General features: G+C 38.8%; 1 protein-coding gene across 1 annotated transcript in view; it reads right to left on the bottom strand.

Annotated features, from left to right (window-relative positions):
- Window positions 1–630: 630 nt before the first annotated feature.
- Window positions 631–23,615, bottom strand: part of PRKDC (protein kinase, DNA-activated, catalytic subunit) — a 114,195-nt gene continuing 91,210 nt past the window's right edge. The window contains exons 73-86 of the mRNA XM_070747733.1: window positions 21,326–21,486; window positions 19,851–20,062; window positions 19,065–19,152; window positions 18,564–18,707; window positions 16,805–17,009; window positions 14,366–14,433; window positions 12,495–12,715; window positions 10,973–11,065; window positions 9,536–9,622; window positions 7,102–7,173; window positions 5,781–5,982; window positions 4,313–4,501; window positions 2,951–3,090; window positions 631–1,186 (exon numbers count right to left, since the gene is read on the bottom strand). Coding sequence (XP_070603834.1) covers window positions 982–1,186; window positions 2,951–3,090; window positions 4,313–4,501; window positions 5,781–5,982; window positions 7,102–7,173; window positions 9,536–9,622; window positions 10,973–11,065; window positions 12,495–12,715; window positions 14,366–14,433; window positions 16,805–17,009; window positions 18,564–18,707; window positions 19,065–19,152; window positions 19,851–20,062; window positions 21,326–21,486 — 2,087 coding nt within the window. The 3' untranslated portion in view covers window positions 631–981. The remainder of the gene's footprint in view (window positions 1,187–2,950; window positions 3,091–4,312; window positions 4,502–5,780; window positions 5,983–7,101; window positions 7,174–9,535; window positions 9,623–10,972; window positions 11,066–12,494; window positions 12,716–14,365; window positions 14,434–16,804; window positions 17,010–18,563; window positions 18,708–19,064; window positions 19,153–19,850; window positions 20,063–21,325; window positions 21,487–23,615) is intronic.

The following is a 23,615-nucleotide window of genomic DNA, read 5'->3' on the forward strand; positions in this document are numbered from 1 at the left end:
CAGAACTTATATTTGTATGCTTTTAAAAATGCAGCATGAGGTGCAGTATAGCAAATAAGTCCATGCCATATTTTAAAAAATGTTTTGTTAAATTCAGTATTATTTATTCAAAATATTATGGTAATTTTGTACATCCTAAAAACAGGTTGATTACCTGTCTGAAAAAGGGTAAACCACTTCTGTGATTTTTATGAGGAACTCTTTTAAGCCATGTTTGGGAGTATCTTTACAGATGGGCCTGATGTATCTTTCAAAGGTACCCTTTCCCCCCTCTATAGTCTGGTTTCTATAGGAAGATAGGGTCTTATTGACAACAGATATTATTTTCAGTTTCATTTAAAAACTATGCACATATTAGAATAACACTTCATGAGTGATCAATTTCACTAATCATCATTAACATCTGTGTCAAGGAATGACAGAACTCAGAGTATATATTTCAAAGTGCTCTGTACGCATCACTACTTGCTTATAACTATTGAAATATGCCTAAACCATATTGTGTCTCTCCCCTGACACATCACAATATACAATGATTTTTTTTTGTTCATGGAATAATTTAAATAAATTACTCATTTTAGCCACTATACTTATACCCATTGACAGGCAACATGACACTCATGAAATCAATTTGGTGTATCACAATTTTATTTAATATTCATTGTTAATATAAAAACTAGTTCTTACTACATTTTTCTAACTTTTTGAGTAATAATTTTAGGTATCCTTTCATTAAGTTCAGCAATTTAACATATACTTGTACAAATGTGTATAATTCAAGTTTTCCTATATTACTTAATTTGAAAACCAGTTTACAGAAATGCCAAGAAATATATACAATTCTATTGCTACATTACAGTTTGAAATGTATGCTTTAATACTTTTTTCATTATTAAAAAATAATATCTGTCCAACAATATCCAGTCCTTTCAGCCTTCATCCCCAGGTCAACTAAACACTGATAAGCCAGAACTTTGTCCTTCACATCCAGGGTTCCCATCCTTCCCAAGTTCTGCCAAGGATATTTGGGTCTGTGGCTTGATCAATAAGGCATTTCACTTGTATCTCTTCTGCAAGTCCATCCTTTGGTTCTTTGGCCCGGATGTTGAACTGTTTGCTCCCTTGTGCTACAGACATGTATTCCCTGAAGGCCTCAGATTTCTCATGGCCCAGACGTAATTCATCACTTAAAAACAAAAACAAAAAATTGTATGTAGTACTTATTGGACAAACCACATTTCCCCAATTACATCTTCCTGTTCCACCATCTCTGAGACCTGGCATATAGCTGGCTCTTTTATTTAGGGACGTACATTTTGTGGACCTGGTTGGTATGGCACCTGCATTGCAGAATATACTCCTCTCCCTGGGGTTGAGTTAGCACCATCACTCCTGACTTTCTGAAGTCCCCTCAAGACCCATTTGTGCCATTGGGCCTTGGGACCTCCAGTAATAGGCAATCTACTAAGATGGTGCTGTTATTATTAACACCCCACAGCCAATGATTTGTTTCAGCTGCATTTTAATCTTTTAATATTAACAATTGTTATTTGCAAATTATAATGCTTTAATTTTGTTTTACACCACCCAGAGGCAATAGTTTTGGAACTGGGTGGCACAGTACATATACTTTATTATATACAGCAACACAGGCATCACTTAGTCTTATATGTAGAAACATAGAAGATTGACGTCAGAAAAAGATCTCATGGTCCATCTGCCGCACAAATCCAAGCGGCCAATTAGGTCCCAAAGAGTTGGCCTTCTCCGGGTCCCGTCGACAAAACAATGTCATCTGGCGGGACCCAGGGGAAGAGCCTTCTCTGTGGCAGCCCCGACCCTCTGGAATCAACTCCCCCCGGAGATTAGGATTGCTCCCACCCTCCTTGCCTTTCGTAAACTCCTTAAAACCCATTTCTGTCACCAGGCATGGGGAAATTGATTCCCCTGGGTCGTTTCCATTTTATTTATTTATTAATTCATTTATTAGATTTGTATGCCGCCCCTCTCTTATGTATGGTTTGTATGAGATGTATGATTGTTTTTTTATATTAAGGGTTTTAAACTGCTTTAATTATTGGATTTGTACTGTTTTTGCTGTTGTGAGCCGCCCTGAGTCTTTGGAGAGGGGCGGCATACAAATCTAATAATAATCATAATAATCATAATAATAATCATCATCATCTAGTCTGCCCTTATACTATTTCCTGTATTTGATCTTAGGATGGATATATGTTTATCCCAAGCATGCTTAAATTCAGTTACTGTGGATTTACCAACCACGTCTGCTGGAAGTTTGTTCCAAGCATCTACTACTCTTTCAGTAAAATAATATTTTCTCACATTGCTTCTGATCTTTCCCACAACTGACCTCAGATTGTGCCCCCTTGTCACGCAATAATGTCACTCAATAATAATAATGTCACTCAATAATTATGTCACTCAATAATATCTGGAGAGCCTAAGGAATGTATACAGTTATGAGAACAATGTGTGTGTTCAAAACTCATGTATTGCCTCAGAGCTTTAAAATACTTAAAGTGAAAGTATGTTCAATGATGTTTGATTTATGAGAGCTCTTGCACTCTCTTGCTCCAATGCAGCCTTCAAGAAACGAGCATGAATGTGTGTATCTTACAGTTGTACAAAACAGCTAAAGGCTGAAATATTTCATCCCCGAATGTTCTTTCCGGACCTCAAAAAAAGGGATATTCTCCTGCTGCATCTTCAGCAAAGGTGAGACTGGCTATAATTTGATGTTATATAAATGGCTCATTTCAAACCTGGAACTTGTTTTTATAAAGTCAGAAAATTCTCCAAACATTTTACATACTCTAAATAAATTCATCTTAAAATAGAACATTATATTAAAATTCCTATTTTTCAGGAAATAATTCTTGTATTTGCATTTTTCATTCAGATCCACACATTTAAAATGTCAAACTCATACCAGGTAATGACGGCTGGATTAGCGCCTGCCAACTTTCTTCTTGCAAATTTTACTTTTTGTAGAGGATACCAATTCACTTCGTCTGTATTTATTTCCTTACTCCATGTACCTCCTTTTCGCAACTGTTTCAGTTCAAAATTCTAAGGAGAAAAAAAGTCAATCCGTGAAACCAATATTGTATAATACCAGTGCATATCATTAATGGCAGTTATCAATCAAAATTTAAATTCCTACTTCATGTATGTATGTGTGTGTATGTAGTGAAACTTAAGGTACACATATATTCAAGACTGATTTTACCAAAACAAATAGTTTTTTGCTTAAATTTCAAATGGCAAATATACTTTCTCATTTTTATTGCTATTAATATTTGAGTTTTGTTGTGGTTAGCTCTGGCCCTGCTCCTGCCCCAAGCACTGTGGATGTGGGAGAGACATCCACATGCTGCAGGCCTGTTTTGCCCCCGGTGGAATCTGCTGATGAAGGCTACTCTGACCAAGAAGACATGAGTGACAGGGAGGAGGAGAGTGTGGCAGACAGCTCAGAAGGAGATCAATTATCTAGCTCCTCCTTAGATTCAGAACAAGAGTTAATGATGCAGCCACGCATGCGGAGAGCGATGCATAGGCAACAACAACTGAGAGATTATTATCAAAGAAAATGAGGCCACTGTGGTTGGGTGGGGCTGTGGTAATTAGTGAGGCTGCTATAAAGAGCAGCCTGTGGGTTTAGCCATTGTGGAGGATTATCTGATCGTTGTGTTTCACGACTGCTTTGCTGACTTTGATCTTTGTGTGCTGATTTCCCCCCGCTTTGAAACTAACCCAGAGCAAAGTGTGTTTCACTTTGTGAAAGAAAGAGGACTGAATTGCCTCACAGCTGCAAGCTAAGTATCACAGAACTGATAAGGGACTTGTACAAATTACCAATTTGTTTGGAGACAAGTGCTCTTTGCTATACAAAGAGAGTGCTCTGTTTATTTGCATTTTCCGTATAAAGAACATTGTTTTGAATTTTCAAACGTGTGTGTGTCTGAAATTGTATCTGTGCATTTTTTGGGAGGATTCTACCAGAGAGCTCGACAGAACAAGTTTAACTTCTTATTGTATTGTTTTATTGCTGTAAGCCGTCCTGAGGGATTGGGTGACATATAAGTCAAACAAGCAAGCAAGCAAGCAAACAAACAAACAAACAAACAAACAGACAAACATTTATTTATTTAGAGAAGAAAAAGTGAGACTCAAATGTAAGAACAAAACTATTTTAAAATTCAGTATTTGCTTGTTGAATGGTAATTAATTTAATAACTTTTTCTGTTTTTTTCAGGTGTGCCAAAATTAAGCCATTAAGTCAAAAGCTTACTTTCCAATCCAAAGAAGGTTCCTTTACAAATATATCCATGGTATTAATAAGAACATCTTGATTTATACGGTAGGCTCTTAAGGAATGTACCATCACACTATATATAAGACCAGATTCTTTCATTGGCAGCATCAAATTAACAAATTGTCGAGTCAAGCGGAAAGGCATCAATTCTGGAACTTGCAGAAACTACAAAGAAAGAATAAAAATTATGAAAAAAAAATCCATGTAATAAACAAGAAAACTTATTTTGCTCATAGTAGAAGAGCCTGTAATTTATGAATAGCAGAAATCAAAACATGGTAAGTCAAAACATGATATGCCACCCGAGTCTTCGGAGAAGGGTGGCATACAAGTCTAATAAATAATAATAAAGCTTCTAATTATAAATGCATGCATTAATACATTATGTCTATACTGTCTCTGACTTTTAAGGCACACAAAGATGATATTAAATTACTAAAGATGCAAAATAAGGGGACTGGCAAATACTTTCCTTTAAATTTCAAATCTATTCTGCCTAGCAGGAAATGTCTGCTATTGTAGAAGTGTGTGAAGAAAATAAGCATCGACCCCAGAAGGCTATTACATTTTGGTCCTCTTAGCTAGAGGAATTGTGAGAGCAGAAAGATGGGGGTGGGTGGGGAGAAAGGATGCTCTGAATGGCTTGACCCAGCAAAGAGCAAGAGCTCAAGGGATATCATTTATTTATTTATTTATTTATTTATTTATTGGATTTGTATGCCGCCCCTCTCCGCAGACTCGGGGCGGCTAACAACAATGATAAAAAACAACATGTAACAATCCAATTTAATAAAACAACTAAAAACCCTTATTATAAAAACCAAACATACACATAAACATACCATACATAACTTGTAATGGCCTAGGGGAAGGGATATCCTAAGTCCCCCATGCCTGGCGACAAAGGTGGGTCTTAAGTAATTTGCGAAAGACAAGGAGGGTGGGGGCCGTTCTAATCTCTGGGGGGAGTTGATTCCAGAGGGCCGGGGCCGCCACAGAGAAGGCTCTTCCCCTAGGGCCCGCCAAACGACATTGTTTGGTCGACGGGACCCGGAGAAGGCCAACTCTGTGGGACCTTATCGGCCGCTGGGATTCGTGCAGTAGAAGGCGGTTCCGGAAGTATTCTGGCCCAATGCCATGTAGGGCTTTAAAGGTCATTACCAACACTTTGAATTGTGACCGGAAACCGATCGGCAGCCAGTGCAGGCCGCGGAGTGTTGCAGAAACATGGGCGAATCTAGGAAGCCCCACGATGGCTCTCGCGGCCGCATTCTGCACGATCTGAAGTTTCCGAACACTTTCTGTGAATAGGAAAAAGCCCCTTAAAGTCCCATAGTTCCTCAAAAACATCACCAAGGCTGTCAGATATGTTCTACCCTGGCTTTATTCAATATACCTAAATGTGTTTCCTGTAAACATTAGAATAAGGGCAAGAGGAGACTACCTGTGTTGCTGAACCAAACGCATGTCCAAAGTCTATTCCCACCAAGCCTCCAGTCTCGGTACTGATCATGAAATTTGATAGGTGTCGATCACCAATGCCAAGAATCCAGTGGCTGATGCACAGCAGTGCATGGGTGCTGGCAAAATGAGATCGCAGAGACAGCAAGGCTTCTGGAGTTGTACTCATTTTAACGAAGGCTTTCCTTTAGAAAATAAATAGATTCTATATTAGATGAAGTACAACTACCTTGCGGATAATTCCTGGAAATCACAACATTTAGAAAATCAGAAAAATGGCTCATCTTTTCAGACACAGAATAAAAAGTGAAATGAAACAACATAATCGGACTGCTTCACAAAAGTCAGAGAAAGATTTTCTTTAGCAAGTATTATGGCACTAGAGCACAGGTCACCAACTGGTGGTCCATGGATCACTGGTGGTCCGTGAGAAACCTTTTGGTGGTCTGTGGAGAAATCTTGGCCCCTGGCCAGATATGGCCGAGAGCAATGAATGCAGTCGGTGTGTGGGAACACAAGACTGCGCTGCCCCCACTCTTAAGGCTGAGTGCAAACTTCATCTTGAGTATAGCGGTGCGATCCACATAAGCTAGAACAGGAAGGTAAGACCAAGAACCTACTGCACTCAGCCAAATGGCTTCCGGGAGGGGGGGGGAGATTTAGCCGCCTTTTGGGCCTACATCTCTCCTGCAGGGCGTCTGGATGGGGGACCTGAAAGCGCCTGCTAAATGGGCCCCCTGCAAACTCTCGGCTCTTGAGTCCAGCCAAAGTTTTCCATGCTGCTTCAGCGAGCAGTCAGCGAGATGGGTTCGCTGGGGGTCAAGGTAGCGTCCACAATGCACATATGGGACTGGCCGTGGTGGGGCTGGAAATCTCTGCCCTGATGGCACTTGCAATGTGCAACTTTGCAGGTAGTGCAATATCCAAAAAGGAGCACAGCCCTCGCCAGCTGGAACAAAATAGTGATGCTGTTGCACTGGGGGGGGCGCTACACAAGTGGGCCGAAGTGGGGTTTACTATGGCTGGAAGCTGCGGGAACAAAGCACTACTTGCATTTGCATGGCATCAGCATTCCACCTCAGTGTATTTGTGCCAGCCGGTGGTACAAGGGTTAGGGTGTCTCCTGCCACTTGGGACTCAGAGAAGTAAACTGCATCCGGTCCGGGGAGCACCCAGAGTTTGCTATCCATTGTGCATGCTAGCTCGCCCCCCCTGCAAACTCTCATCTCTTGAGCACTCGCTGAAGTGGCACGGGAAACTTTGGCCAGGCTCGAGAGATCTTTGAAAGATCACCCTTATCTGACCTTAGCAAATCTTCAGGAACACAGTCTTGTCGATGCTGGAAGGACATCACTGCTTCTGTTCGGCTAGCTCTTCTGAAAATTAGAGCAAACAGTGAGATTTATAAACAGGCAAAAATGTGAATTGCTATAAAGGATTTTGTAGTAACGTTTATTTTTAATCTCTGCTTATCCTGAATCTGTCAGTCTATAAACTACAAACTATTAGGATGTACCAATAAAAGTGAAAGTGTAGCACAGTGGGGTATGATGCTAGTTCACCTCCTCCTGCAACCTGGATTAGGGTGGGTTGTGGATCGTTTTGCTGCCGGTGTGTTGGGCAAGCGCCTGCAGCAATCAAAAAGTAGCTTCTGTATAAGAAGCAAAATCCAAAATGGCAGCGTCCATGAACCTGGCTCCATGACATCCTCATCTGTTTACTAAGGGTTCTAAAGAACTGGTACCCAATTCTGTCCCAGATAGCATGGTAGTATGAACTAAAGAAACAGCTGGTAGCTAGATTACATTGAGGAATTGACAGTTAATGAGAGTTGGCAGCCAGATATCTTTGTAGAACTCCTGGCTCTCTAAATACATGGCAACGGATAAACAAGACGGGCCTAACGGGACATATCAAGGCTGGTTTCCAGAAAGCATTAAAAATCACATCTGTGTACATCAACTTTACTACAGCTTACAATACCGTGTGGAGGAAGTGGGATCTTATCTTCTCAGTGTGACTGTGGTGCTCCTTGACAAAATATCCACCATACTGTGTCCGAATGTCCATCAAGAGCTTACACCGACTCAATGTCTGATTTTTCAACATAGACCACCCTGCCCTTAAATGGTTGGGTAGACTGGACATTAACATTTGAATTACTATAAGTCCATGTCTTTGCCATATGCTAAATAAATAAATATAACACGGAGAATTCTCTTCTAAAATAATTCTTTTTTTGTAATTCTAATATTAATGTTTTATAATGTATAAATACTTGTACAAAACACCAACATATTCGCATCAAAGATACATAGGCAAAAATATAAATAAATTGTGTTGTATATTTCTGTGGGGTTTTAAATGAAACAACTTACGTAATATACTGAATGTAATTAAACTAAATTGTTCTTAATTCCAAAGATGATATTCTTACCTGCTTGCAGTGTTTCTCCAAAAAAGAAGGCTGGTCTTATTTTCTTTTGACTGCTGAAAAAATGGCTAGGCCTTTTTGGAGGGTTCTAACTACTGACTCACTTTGTGGTGGTGGCACAGAGAATCCCACCCAGCAGGAGCCCGCTGCTGGTCCACTTCTTCTGCAGCTGCTTGCCGCCACTCACACACATAATCCTGGCTTCCATTTCGCCTTCAGATGCCTTCTAGGAGACATCTCAAGGCAAAGCGGAGACCAGGACAATGCGCGCAAATGGCAACAAGCGGCCACAGAAGAAGGCGAGGCAGGTGTCGTGGTGTGCAAGGCCTGGTAACTAGGGCAGCTCAAAAAACCCATCCCCACCCTAGCTTATTTTTTACTTGTGGGCTTTGCCCAAGCCCTGGCATCTCAGTGGGCGGGTTCTTAACTAGGGCTAATTTTGTAGGTGAGGCTTAATTTGATCGCATGAGCTCAAAAACAGGATAAGGCTTCTTTTCAAGGTGGGTCTTCTTTGGAGAAACACAGTAAAAACACAATCACAGACTTGCAACCACTCCTTAATAACATTATTCTGTATCTTTTAGTTGTTGCCTTTTGTTTTAACTGTGCTACTCATAAATGTACTTCAAGCCTATAAATTGCTATATTCTTCATATTAAATGCAATAATTCAACAAGTGATAACAAACCTTTCCATTTGGTCCTCCGCAATACAAAAATATAAGGGACATCATCATTTATAAAATGATCACAAAAACTTTCACATGGAGCAAGTCCAGTAAATTTTACATAGCGGAAGAGGACAGATTATGATTATAGAGTCCATATTAAAGTAATTATAATAAAATTTTATATCCAATCAGTCTATCTGATGTCTTTCCTGGAAACTTTATATCCAGGAATTACTTCTCAGTGTATACACAGTGCTTTTAACACATCTGTTTCCAAGTCTTCTAAGCTAGTTCAAGCATAAGGTTGACTCAGTCTTTCTTCCTTCGGTAAAACGAGGACCCAGATTGTTGGGGGCTAAATGCTGACTCTCTAAACTGTTAAGACCAGGGTTGTGCTATTGATATTGCTGTAAGTATGTGGTATGCAGAGAAATGGAGGCAGGGGCAAGAAGGGGACCAGGTGTAGATTATCAGTCACTGTAGAACTGCTGTATCTTCAGAAGCAGCTCTAAATGCAGTGTTTACTATTACTATTACTGAGTATCAAGAGTATCCTGCTGACAATAATTTATGTGTGTGGTGCAGGAAGGGGTACCAAAGTATCTGATGGAGAATAAATATTTCCAAGACTTACTTGAACATAGTCATGTAACGTTCAATTCCATCTCTTTCCCCCATCTTGCGCAGCCAATCATTATAGTCGGCACAAGGACCTTTGGGGCTTTAGGGAGGGAAGAATACAAACTTAATCTACTACATGCGGGCATTCATACATCATTTGACATTAAAATTGCTTACTTTCTCATTTGATTTTAGCATTGATAAATTATAAAAGAAAGTAGTGTCCAAATGTGCAGTCCTTGGTCTTCTGAGCATGTTTTTTTTTCTTGCAGACACTTCATTACTAAACTAGGTAACATTATCAGTGCACTGGTGATGTTACCTCATTTGATAATGAAATATCTGCAAAAAACCAACCACTTTCAGAGAGCACCAAAGACTCTACAGTTCAATCTCAAGATATAAATATTCTCTGCTATTGGAAATGTACTGTTTTACCAATATTCTAGAATAATATAGAGAGTAACTTTATTTGTAGATGAACGTTACATCTGTTAATAAAACATAACCCAAAAGAATGTGAACAATTATCAATGCGGTATTCAATCAAGTCAGCTCAAACTTTTACAAGAACTCCCACAAACTGTTTAAATATCAATGGAAAAAATAGTTCGTTGCATAAAATCTGTTAACAGAAAAATGCCAAGCACCTGATGTAAACCAAAAGACAGAGGGGCTGAATAAACATGCAGATGGATTTGTGCATTTAAACTCAAATGAAGCTATCAAACTATGTCACAAAATATCACAAATTTTTGATAAAGGCCAATAAGTAAAGACAAGCACTGAAAAGTTGGCAGAAAGAATTTTCTTTAATTTGGCCTTCATATAAGCCTACAATTGTACATGATTTGTCTATACTTAAGAGCTGCTTTCACCATTTATTATTATTATTATTATTATTATTATTATTATTATTATTATTATTAATTAGACTTGTATGTTAGCATTCATGAGGGGGGAAAACCTTCCATAATGAAAAATGCCTTAGATTCTGTTAAGTGATGCAACAATGAGGGTTCTTCATAATCCTAATTTTTCCATAATAATTATCTCCTGCTGCTATTGATCTGAATAGCACCTACACAGATCTGAGTTCTAATTTAATTAAAGCTGACTTCCTAGTTATGTAAACTAAAATGAAATTTAAAAATTTCTTTCTTGTAAAAAATAGTCTGTTGATAAGAATATGGTGATAAAAAAGCCATAGGTAATAAAAATCTTCTGGCTTAAAGTAATAAAGAAAATATATAGGTGAACCCATGCTGAGTAAGCAAACAGCTTCCAATTATTATCTAGGTCAGGAAGTACTTCAAATAACCTCTGAAGATAATTCTGAGCTGATCCAATGGACCTTAGTACAATGAGTAATGTTAACTGATTAGAAATGCCTAATAATAAAAGCAAAGTAAGTCATTAACAGATCAGAACAAAGTTATGCTCCACTTACCTGTTATAACAACTCCTTTCCTGTTCAGACATGTTTTTCAAAAGGAACTCTTTTAATGTATAGGTATTCTCAAGCCATTCAATCAGTCCCAGTCTGTAAAAAAATAAATTTGAACTTACTTTTGTAATGATATGGGTGTAGGATGATTGGCAGAACCAGAGGGAAGAGTTAAAAGAGGCATTAGTTTAGAATCATTACAAAGCCACAAGCAGGGGTGAAATTAAATTTTTTCCCATACCAGATCTGTGGGCATGGCTTGGTGGGCAACGGCAGTGGAAGAATACTGCAAAATCTCCATTCCCTCCCCACTCTGGGGCCAGCCAGAGATGGTATTTGCTGGTTTCCCAAACTACTCAGAATTCCCGCTACTGGTTCTCGAGAACCTGTCAGAACCTGCTGAATTTCGCCCCTGGCCACAAATCAACTAAGTCCAACACCCCCACTCTCAAATGCCATTGATCTAGTTCTAACCAGGTACAGTGGTACCTCATCTTACGAACGCCTCTTCTAACGAACTTTTCAAGATACGAACCCGGTGTTTAAGATTTTTTTGCCTCTTCTTCCGAACTATTTTCACCTTACGAACCCAAGCCGCTGCTGCTGGGATGAAGGGGTTTCTTTCCCCCCCCTTTTTTGAAGAAAGAAAGGGGAGGGGCTGCTTGGAGTAGGAAAGATTTTGCAGAGAACAACGTGCTTGCAAAGGCACTGAAAGGGTGTCTTTTGAAGAAAGAAAAGGGAGGGGCAGCTTGGAGGAAAGATTTTGCAGAGAACAACCTGCTTGCAAAGGCACTGAAACGGTGTCTTTTGAAGAAAGAAAAGGGAGGGGCAGCTTGGAGGAAAATTTTTGCAGAGAACAAGGTGCTTGCAAAGGCACTGAAACGGTGTCTTTTGAAGAAAGAAAAGGGAGGGGCGCCCCTCTTGCCTTTCTTCCTTCCCACTCACCCTTTAGCCTAGCCTTGCTTCTTCCACCCGCCCCCTTTAGCTGCTCCTCCCTGCCCACTGTTCGCCTCCCTTCTAAAGTTTGGGATTTTCCTGAAGGATTTGCACGCATTATTTGCCTTTACATTGATTCCTATGGGAAACATTGTTTCATCTTACGAACTTTTCACCTTACGAACCTCCTCCTGGAACCAATTAAGTTTGTATGATGAGGTACCACTGTACTAACCATTATTCCGAGAAGATTCCTGTGCATAGGCTTTAACAATAAATCTGTAATCTGGAACTTCTGTGTATGGATTTGGTTTTTCACACCCGAAAATAGCAAAATAAACAATGTATTCCTTATGGAGGAAAAAAATATCTAAAGCAACTAGACAAATCTTCCATTGTTAAAATATTCTGAACCCACAAGAGATGGAACGGTGCATGTTTTGAAAACAGCTTTAGAGGAGGAGTTTAAGACTGGGAGAGGGGCACAAGTAATTCAGAGGTGATGCTCTGGAATAGACAGGAATTATTTCCAAGGTCTTATGATATAGAAAAAGTCTCTGTGCTACATAAGGGTTTAGCATGTGTCTACCTGGTCGTCATTGGTATAACCTGATAGGTTTTTATCTGCATGTTTCTTTGACTGCAGGCGGCATCTCGTGAAAGAATGGTATTCATAATTTCAAAGAGCTGCTCAATGCGTTGATCTTGCCTCAGGTCTTCTCCTCCTTTCACAAGAAAGGGATATTCCCGCTCATCATTGCCTCTGATAACTATACGTTTTGGTTTCCGGATGGATTGCATTACTTTTATCTTTAACAGAACGTAGAAGAAGAAAAATACAGAGCAGATAAGAAAATACTATGTTATACAAACTGACCCCTAAATAAGCTACATATTTCTCTGCAGCACCAGAAATGAAACCCAGAAATGAAACTGACTCCTGAGATTTTCAAGAAATATTGTCTCCAAATGATAGCTTATACAGTGGTACCTCATCTTACGAACACCTCTTCTAACGAACTTTTCGAGATACGAACCCGGTGTTTAAGATTTTTTTGCCTCTTCTTCCGAACTATTTTCACCTTACGAACCCAAGCCGCTGCTGCTGGGATGAAGGGGTTTCTTTTTTTCCCCTTTTTTGAAGAAAGAAAGGGGAGGGGCGGCTTGGAGGGGGAAAGACTTTGCATTAACAAAATTAGGAGAACAGTGTGCTTGCAGAGGCACTGAAAGGGTGTCTTTTGAAGAAAGAAAAGGGAGGGGCGGCTTGGAGGGGGAAAGAGTTTGCAGAGAACAGCGTGCTTGCAGAGGCACTGAAAGGGTGTCTTTTGAAGAAAGAAAAGGGAGGGGCGGCTTGGAGGGGGAAAGACTTTGCATTAACAAAAGTAGGAGAACAGCGTGCTTGCCGAGGCACTGAAAGGGTGTCTTTTGAAGAAAGAAAAGGGAGGGGCGTCCCCCTTGCCTTTCTTCCTTTCCACTCACCCTTTGGACTAGCCTTGCTTCTTCCACCCGCCCCCTTTAGCTGCTCCTCCCTGCCCTCTGTTCGCCTCCCTTCTAAAGTTTGGGATTTTCCTGAAGGATTTGCACGCATTATTTGCTTTTATATTGATTCCTATGGGAAACATTGTTTCGTCTTACGAACTTTTCACCTTACGAACCTCCTGGAGCCAATTAAGTTCGTATCATGAGGTACCACTGTATTGTTTATTTTTACATTTTATGTTTTTGTATGTCACAGGGATTTACTGACCTACAATTTGTAGTAATAATAAACAAGATTTACAATAAATTTAAATTAATAAAATTGGAATGTATGAGCAGGAGGAGATACATTAGAGATGGTACAGAATTACTTTTGAACAAAAGTAACAATATCACTTGAAAAATCATACCTGAAAAATTTTCCTATTTTAAAATGCAAACAATCCAGTTTTAGGAAAAGTCAAGGATATCTTAACGATTCTTAATGACCTTGATGCTGCTTTTATGTTTGGTTATACATACAAGCAACAATGAAAAAACTATGTTGCAAATTAACACATTCAGTTTGCTGCAGGTTGCTGATTTTCAAAAGACACATCAATTAATATATAGATTTCCAATCAGGAATCTCATTGACAGCTGTCATGGGCCTTTCATTTGAATTTACAGCCACTTGTGTTTTTGAGAGTGATAATAAAAACTATGTTCCTTGTAGTCAATGGGTTATATGCAGTGGGAAAATCAATTTTATAAATAGAATCTCTTTATCTTTCAACCGATTAATTTTAATTAATAGATGCGATTAACTTTTCCTGTTTTGGCAAATGAGTTCTGGAGAGGCAGATGCTGCATGGATGTATCAACATTTTTATTGCACTGAGTAGATTAATATGGGGGAAATGTTCAATTATTATTTAAAATTGAGATAAATTTCTACTACAATGCTAACCGTATGCTCTGTAGGTTAATAGTTTAACATACCCGCTCATCAAATCCAGAAATTTTTGCATGATATTCCGGCAATGGCTTTCCTTTACCATCATACTGACCTGAATAAGTAAAAAGTTGGGTGTTTTTTTTAAAAATAATGTGACTTTAAAAAAAGTGCTTGTTAGATCAAATAACAAATAACTTCATCAGAATGTATTATATATTTGATACATTTTTATCTGGTATATAATGCAGTATTACATTTGTAGGAAATCTCAGGTTATTTTTTATAGTAAAAAGGTAGTCATATGGGAAGGATGCCTGTTAAGAAAATTTCAATAGGATTCTTGCAATTCTAGTTTTGACATCAAGATTGTCAGCAAAAGCTTTTAGAAAAATGCTGCTTGCTGCTTTGGAAAGTATTGTCAATTAAGTTCCAGTCTAAAAAGGAGCTCTAATAGAGCCGGGGTGGCACAACAGGTAAAGTGCTGTACTGCAGGCCATTGAAACTGACTGCTAGATCTGTAGGTCAGCGGTTCAAATATCATCACCGGCTCAAGGTTGACTCAGCCTTCCATCCTTCCGAGGTGGGTAAAATGAGGACCGGATTGTGGGGGTAATATGCTGGTTCTGTTAAAAAGTGCTATTAGAAACATAGAAACATAGAAGACTGATGGCAGAAAAAGACCTCATGGTCCATCTAGTCTGCCCTTATACTATTTCCTGTATTTCATCTTACAATGGATATATGTTTATCCCAGGCATGTTTAAATTCAGTTACTGCGGATTTACCAACCACGTCTGCTGGAAGTTTGTTCCAAGGATCTACTACTCTTTCAGTGAAATAATATTTTCTCACGTTGCTTTTGATCTTTCCCCCAACTAACTTCAGATTGTGTCCCCTTGTTCTTGTGTTCACTTTCCTATTAAAAACACTTCCCTCCTGAACCTTATTTAACCTTTTAACATATTTAAATGTTTCGATCATGTTCCCCCTTTTCCTTCTGTCCTCCAGACTATACAGATTGAGTTCATTAAGTCTTTCCTGATACGTTTTATGCTTAAGACCTTCCACCATTCTTGTAGCGCGTCTTTGGACCCGTTCAATTTTGTCAATATCTTTTTGTAGGTGAGGTCTCCAGAACTGAACACAGTATTCCAAATGTGGTCTCACCAGCGCTCTATATAAGCGCTCTATTGCTAACATGTTGTAAGCCGCTCTGAGTCTAAGGAGAAGGGCGGATAAAAATTGAATGAATGAATGAATGAATGAATGAATAAAAAATAAATAAAGTCACAATCATTTTAGATCAGTTGAGAAATTTGTCAGGGTTGTTCTGGTGAGTGATGAAGCACTCATTTATTAAAAACTCAATAGTTCAGGATTTTTTTTTTCCAAACGAAGACTGACTTAGAAATCTAAATGCTAAAACCTAAATATTAAATCACTTTTATGAAGTCCAAGTGATGATGTCCAGAGATTACACTACCACAGATACCTTGAGGAAAAGCACGTATAAAGTATTAAACAATGTCAATTAATACACACACTAAACTCTCTGACCATACTATAATTAACAGGCAAAACTAGAAACAGAGGGAAGTATACCCTCATACCTTTTATTTGCCATAACCCTCAAATATTTCCCATAATCCTCAGGTTTCTTTTGTTCATTTATTTCAGGCACATGAGCACAATTGCAAACAAATTGTATGTTCTGGAGATAAAAGGGAGGCTGGCGATTAGTATGCTGTTTTGCAGCATTTTTACTAAAATCAATGGGCCAGGCATGCCGATAAGCACACCATGCAGGTACCATTTTAGCATCTCAGTCCTGAATACCAAGCAAAAGCAAAATGCCATTGTTTCTTTTCCTGTCACTGTGCTAAAAACAGTTCAATGTTGTTTTAAATTGTTTTCTATCACATTTCAACCAAGATGCATTTTCTCATACATAAAGCTTTTATTTATTTATTATTTATTTATTTGAGTTGTATGCCGCCCCTCTCCGTGGACTCAGGGCGGCTAACAACAGTGATAAAAACAGCATGTAACAATCCAATACTAAAACAACTAAAAAACCCTTATTTATAAAACCAAACATACATACAAACATACCATGCATAAATTGTAGAGGCCTAGGGGGAAAGAATATCTCAGTTCCCCCATGCCTGATGGCAGAGGTGGGTTTTAAGGAGCTTACGAAAGGCGAGGAGGGTGGGGGCAATTCTAATCTCTGGGGGGAGTTGGTTCCAGAGGGCCGGGGCCGCCACAGAAAAGGTTCTTCCCCTCGGTCCCGCCAAGTAAGTTCGAAGATGTCATATTATGTCCAAAGTGATAAAAAACCACAGATAGAAAATATCAAATAATCTAGTCCAACTGATTGTGATTATATAATTTGAGGGTATTCAATTAATTTTTTTTTTCAATAGGGACATTCATTTATAGGGAATTTTCTTCTTTTTTTAACCCTCTGAAGTATACTTTACCGGGGATTTCCAGTTCGGTCCTCAAGAATTCTGGTTTGAATTCACTCATCCAAGGGGAGCATTCCTTTAGATTCCCAGGTTCTTTCTCACATTTCTTCATCTTTACAAAGAGAGAGAGCGCAACTTTATTGAAGACGCTGGCGTTCATATCCAGCAGTTTTGAACCTCCTTTTCCAAAATGATCGTCAAATTCCTTTCCAAATTCCTGAAATAAAATTCATTTACAACAAAAGTACTAGGTTTAATACAAGAAAAATCTTTAGGCCATAATGAAAAAAAAAGTACAATGGTATCCTTAACAAAGGACCAGGGTAGAACCTTTACAAACTGCCAGGACCTAATTGTAAACATACCAAAAGTTAAGTGATCAGCGAAAAGTACAAGTTGTGGCCAGGGAATGATTCCATGTATTTCAAGAATTGTGGGTTGTGAGTGATGAATGCATACAATGGGGTGGAAGTTTCTTATGAAATTTCCAAGCATTACCACTGGATTGTCTCTTTGTGATGGCTCTTTTCACTGAAGCTAGTAAAAGGGTACATGGTTAAATATGTCCTCTTAGAGAAGCTGCCACACTGAACTGGAATCAAAGCTGCATGAACTCCTCTTTTTACTAGTGAAATAAAATATAACTATGCCAAAAAGAAAGACAGAAAAAATCCTAGAAATCAAGGAATCAAATTCCAAGTGTCCAGTCATAGGAAAAATGAAATTAAGAACTTTGCAGGAATAATTTACATATAAAACCATGAAACAGTGCTTTCTAGCAGTGTCCAAGAACAACAAAATCATAGTTTTTCTAATATTCATTTACTTCAGATCTACCAATGCAGCACCAGTTATGTCTGGTTTCTACCTGACCTACAATCAGTTAATATAGAAGATTCCCAAAATTCTGCCAAATCATCATCCATAGAATACATACTAATTTTTGAATTCTAAATTCTATGAATGAATAATGCTAAAAATCAGCTGCTGCACTGATGACTTTTAATTATTATTCCTAAAAACATAGATTATGCAGAACATTTTCATTTTTACTTTACTGTGCTCAACAATTTCAAAAGAGGCTGAGCCTTGAAAAAGGTTGAAAAAAAATTCTTAAAGTTGGATCTAAACTCTCTCCTGTAGTTATGTTCTCTAGTTATGCAACTTGAAGCTTCTCCAGTCTTCTTTCATTCTGAAAAATCAGAATGAATACTCCCTCTGGAGGAATGTTTCGAAACCTCTATTTCATTTTCAACTTTTCAATTTGCAGCCTGAGTAATAATAATAATGGTGGACTATCGTAAATATTTTTTTTTGTTTGACAGTTTTTTAAAAAATGTTTTCAAACTGTGCATAAAGGCCAAGATTTCTGAAAGCTGTGCTAAAGAATGTCAATATGACTTGGATATGTAACCCTATATGTGTATATGTGTGTGTGTGTGTGTATATGTCACATGTTTTTTTTGCTGAATTTGAAATTAAGGGAGACTAAGATAGACCTATTTTGGCCTTATTTTGGCCTCATCAGCTAGCCATACCCACTGGGACTTGAACCTGCAACCTTTGCCTTGTAAGGCAGAGAATTATCCTCTAGGCTACAGTATCCAATCCCTTCAGCTTTGCAACAGGGAAGGGTTACATATTTTTGTGTCGAATCACCCTGGTGTATTGAAGGAACATCATAGCTCCTTATATATATGGATTATTTTTTAGAAAACCAATAGTTAATTTATAAACTCACTAGAATTCTACTGTAAAACATGATACATACTTTAATAAATTGCTTTCTGAACCACCCAAGACCAGGAGCCTCTAAATTTCCAAGGTTTTGGTACATCCCATCATACAATTGCTGAATGTTATTTTTATTTTTATTTTTTTTCCCCAGCTCATTTCGGACATCTTCAATCCAATCCTATAAATGCAGAATAAAAATTATTTTCTCTCTTGTGAAATAAACTGATAGGAGACATTAAAATGTAATGGCAATCATGTCATAATCAGAAATTCATGCTCTGAAGACAGAGATAATGTTTTATTAAATTTATATGCTACTAAATTCCAGAGATTCTGAGTGTTTTACAAATAGCTACATTAAAACCAAAAAAACAATAAGAGATTTTTTTTTAAAAAAAGGGTAAAATGGCATGACAAAATTAGATGGTAATTTTAAAAAAAACCAATTACTGGGTGAACAGCAAAAACAGATATTCTGGCATATTCAAGTCACTAACTAAATAAATAGAGATTATGAAGAATTTGACAGATGTACCTTGAATAGCATTGCTGGATTGGAAAGCTGTTCCAAGGAACGAACAAAATCTTGTATCACTCCTCCTTCATACAACTTACTCTTCACTCTACAAAAGAAAGAAAGAGTACAGCAAGGAAAGAGAAATGTTCCCCTTAATTTTTTTAAGTGATATCCTAGCACAGTTTTTCAACTAATAAGCAAACTATTTCAGCTATGATCATCTAAATCAAACAAAGTTCCCTTATGTTTTAATACTTTATTTTCTTGTGGGACTGGATTACTAGTTGTCTAAGGCCATATATTATTATTATTATTATTATTATTATTATTATTATTATATATTAGATTTGTATGCCGCCCCTCTCCGCAGACATATGGTCATGGGTTGAACATATTTGGTGTAAAAGAGACTATACCTTAGTTTAAAGTTTAATGATTTAATATAAATTACTCTCTAAATTAAGATTCCTTACTCTTTAGGTTAAGTTTAAAAATGTCTTTCTTTCTTTCTGAACAGATATAATAAAAAATAAAATTAAAAAAAGACAATCATAGTGTTTGAGCCACAGATTAAGGACAGCAGAATCAATAAAATGAACAAATTTACAATTTAGTTTCGGCAATTATATAATTCCTTAGTAGGAAGAATTAACCTATTGACATTTTTTAACCTTTAACAAACCAAAAAAACCCTTTTAATTTAAATGTAGCGAATGAAATTATATGTACGCTACACTTTTCCCTAACCATAAAATAAATTTTGCTTTTCTTCTAAAACATGTTTTCTTTCATTTTTAACAATACCTTTCTACAAACTCCTTATTTTTACGACCTATGGCAGTTTCTGGGAAAGAGAAGCTTTCACTGCTGATCATGAAGGGATACACTATTGCTTGTGGGTACATAGAAGCAATGTCTTCAACTATATGCTGAATGGCAGGTGCTTCATTCTTATCCAGCATTGCCATCAACTGGCTGATCCAACCAATGAACTGCCAGCAAGGAATTGAAGAAATCTGTGAAAACAGTAATTGTGAATGTAGATTACAGCAAAAAAAGCATGCTCCTATCCTGAGTCCCCTGAATTCAATAAAAACTAAAGCCTCTATCTATTGGAATATGGACATATGTGTAGAATGTATAAAAAGTTTAGCAAATTCAGCCAGGAACACAGTAACATGTTTCCAAGAACCAATGAACTTGAGATGAACAAACATCCACCAGGTTTTGCCCAGAATTTGTAACAATATTCTTATTAGCTATGGAAGCAAACCACAAATCTTGTATTCAATGCTGACAGTTGCATGTATTGTATTGTTCCTTTGAGTGCTTATCCTAAACATTTATTATATTTAAAAATACCTCGTCTTACGAAATTAATTGGTTCCGAGAGGAGGTTCGTAAGGTGAAAAGTTCATAAGACAAAACAATGCTTCCCATAGGAAACAATGTAAACTCAATTAATGCGTGCAAGCAACAAACCCCCCCCCCCCCGCAAAAACGGCGCTTCGCTGGGCGCCGCCACCCGGCTATCATCTTTTCAAACAGCCAGGGGCTTCTCAGCATTCTCCCGAATGCCGAATCCAGAAGTTCAGCAAAAGTTCGGGTTCGGGAGGCCGCCAAGAAGCCCTGCCGCCCGGCTGTCGCCTTTTGAAACAGCCTGGGGGCTTCTCAGAGTTCTCCCAAACGCCGAACCCGAAAGTTCGGCAAAGTTCGGGTTCGGCGTTCGGGTTCAGGAGGATGCCGAGAAACCCCGCCGCCCGGCTGTCAGCTTTGCAAAAGAGCCGTGGAGCTGTCGGCCGGTCGGGAGGCTCAAACGGAGGTGGGGAATCCCAATAGGGAATTCCATGGGCGGAGCGTTGACATCACGAAGACGTCCTTCCTGGAGTCCACGTTTTGGCCGGCCAGGAAAAACGTCTTCGTGACGTCAAAGCTCCGCCCATGGAATTCCTTGCTTGTGAATGGAAATGAACTTCTGTTTGCCCCGTTTTTTTTGCCATTCCCAAGGTTCAGGAAAGTCCCCTGAAGCCTGGGGGTGGCAAAAATGACCCAAAAGGCCAAACAGAAATTTGTTTCCATTCACAAGCAAGGCGGCACTGATTCCAGTAAGAGATTAGGTACAGATGTCTGCAAGAATATCTTCTCTTTTTTCAAAGTAAACCATCAGTGGTTTTAATTTTCCAAAATTTATTTATAAATGTACATGCTGCCCACCCAAAGATTGTGAGAGGCTTACAAAAGTAGATAATATATTTTCCTTTACATATGGGAAGACTCACCTCTTGTGCCATGAGTCCCAAAATCTTTTCTGGATATTTCTCTACAATTTGCAATAGTCTGGGGAATTTTAATCTTGCTTCGTTTGAATTTAGTTTCAAAGCTTTTATTACTTTGTCCACTACAATTGCTGGAAATATTTGCAAATCCTCAGTGTTTACATCTGGCAGAACATAAGATCGTCAACAGAATATTAAACTTTTAATGCTGATTAAAATTGTGATTTATTTAACAAGGTTTTTTAAAGACTACATAAAATAATACACTCAATTTTTTTCTCTAAAGTACTTTGTCAAATCTTCTGTAGATCTGACATTTCACCTATCATCACATTCTTCTCAAAAAAACAATATATAGTATGAGTTTTAACAGCTGGCAGGAATGACATTTACAATAGTAGGAATAATAGTAAGAAGATATCTATTGATTAGGTGCAAGGCAGCAAGTCCCGTATTTTGGATGATATTGTGGCCAATTACCAGAAACTTTAATCCAGGGTATGTGTGTGAGATTTAGGAGATAATTTACAGCTACAAAAACTGATAGCTACAACTCATTTCTTTTGAAACTGCTCTCTACATGGGGCTACCTTTGAAAAGTGTTCGGAAACTTCAGATCGTGCAGAATGCAGCTGCGAGAGCAGTCATGGGCTTACCTAGGTATGCCCATGTTTTGCCATCACTCCGCAGTCTGCATTGGTTGCCGATCAATTTCCGGTCACAATTCAAAGTGTTGGTTATGACCTTTAAAGCCCTTCATGGCATTGGACCAGAATACCTCCGAGACCGCCTCCTGCCGCACGAATCCCAGCGACCGATTAGGTCCCACAGAGTGGGCCTTCTCCGGGTCCCGTCAACTAAACAATGTCGGTTGGCGGGCCCCAGGGGAAGAGCCTTCTCTGTGGCGGCCCCGACTCTCTGGAACCAACTCCCCCTGGAGATTAGAACTGCCCCTACTCTCCCTGCCTTCCGTAAAATTCTTAAAACCCACCTCTGTCGTCAGGCATGGGGGAACTGAAACATCTCCCCTGGGCATGTACAATTTATGTATGGTATATTTGTGTGTGTGCTTGTTAGTATATTGGGGTTCTTTTTAAACTTTTTTAAATATTTAAATTTATTTGGATTTGTTACGATTTGTTTATGCCTTGTTGTGAGCCGCCCCGAGTCCGCGGAGAGGGGCGGCATACAAATCTAAATAATAAATAAATAAATAAATAAATAAAGTTTCTCTTTAAATAATCTTACTTGGTTACCATCACACGCAATAGTGTTAAACTTCAGCATTTAACTGTACACTGTTACCTACCGTATTTTTGGGAGTATAAGACACACATTCCACCCCCTAAAAGTGGGTGAAAACTTGGGTGTGTCTTATACATTGAAAGTAGCCCTGCCCAGCCTTTGACTTCTGCCTTCTAGCAATTTGCCTCCTTGCAGCGAACAGCTCAGAGCCTGATTAGTAGAAGCAACTTATTATCAGCTTACCGATCATCAGCTGATTCAGGCTGCAGGCAGGCGGCAATAGGCTATGGCAATCCCTGCAGTCTGAAACTATTAGCTGCTTGTGCTAAAACTGAAAATAAAACTAAAACTGCAAGAAGGCAAATTGCTAGGAGCTAGAGGCAGATTTTAATTTTCTTGTATTAATTAGACTGTACTGAAACTGGCTGTTTGTTGTTTGCTGCAAGGAGGTAAGTAAATAACTATAAATGCCTATAGAATGTTCAAATTATTAGACTTATTTTTTAAAGACTGTTTTATTTATAAGAAGAAGCTTTTTAAAATAAATGTTTGATCTGAATAGGCTCCGTGCTGTTGTATCTTCTTTTATTTTTATTTTTTTGTACCTTATTTTAAATAGCAGAGAATAAGTATATTTCCAGAATACTACATAAAATTTAAAGGTCTGTAAAAATATACAGTGATCCCCCGGTTATTGCGTCCCCGACCATTGCGAACAGGCTAATTTGCGATTTTTCAACCCGGAAGTCAAAACACCATCTGCGCATGCGTGCCCTTTTTTCTATGGGCACGCATGCGTAGATGGCGCCGGGCAGATCAGCTGCTGGGCGGCTTCCCTAGGTCTTCCCCCTCTTGGCGGGCATCAGCGAGGAGTTTCCCCACCGCCCACGCAAACTCCTCGCTGCTGCCGCTTCGCTCGGCCGCTTCCCAGCTGAGTACTCAGCTGGGAAGCGGCCCGAGCGAACGGCTTGTCCGCAGCCTGCCTGCCCGCACGCCCGCGCGCCCTTCTCCCGCCCACGCCGTTCGCTCGGGCCGCTTCCCAGCTGAG

This window comes from Erythrolamprus reginae, chromosome 3, assembly GCF_031021105.1.
Source record: "Erythrolamprus reginae isolate rEryReg1 chromosome 3, rEryReg1.hap1, whole genome shotgun sequence".
Taxonomy (NCBI): Eukaryota; Metazoa; Chordata; class Lepidosauria; order Squamata; family Dipsadidae; genus Erythrolamprus; species Erythrolamprus reginae.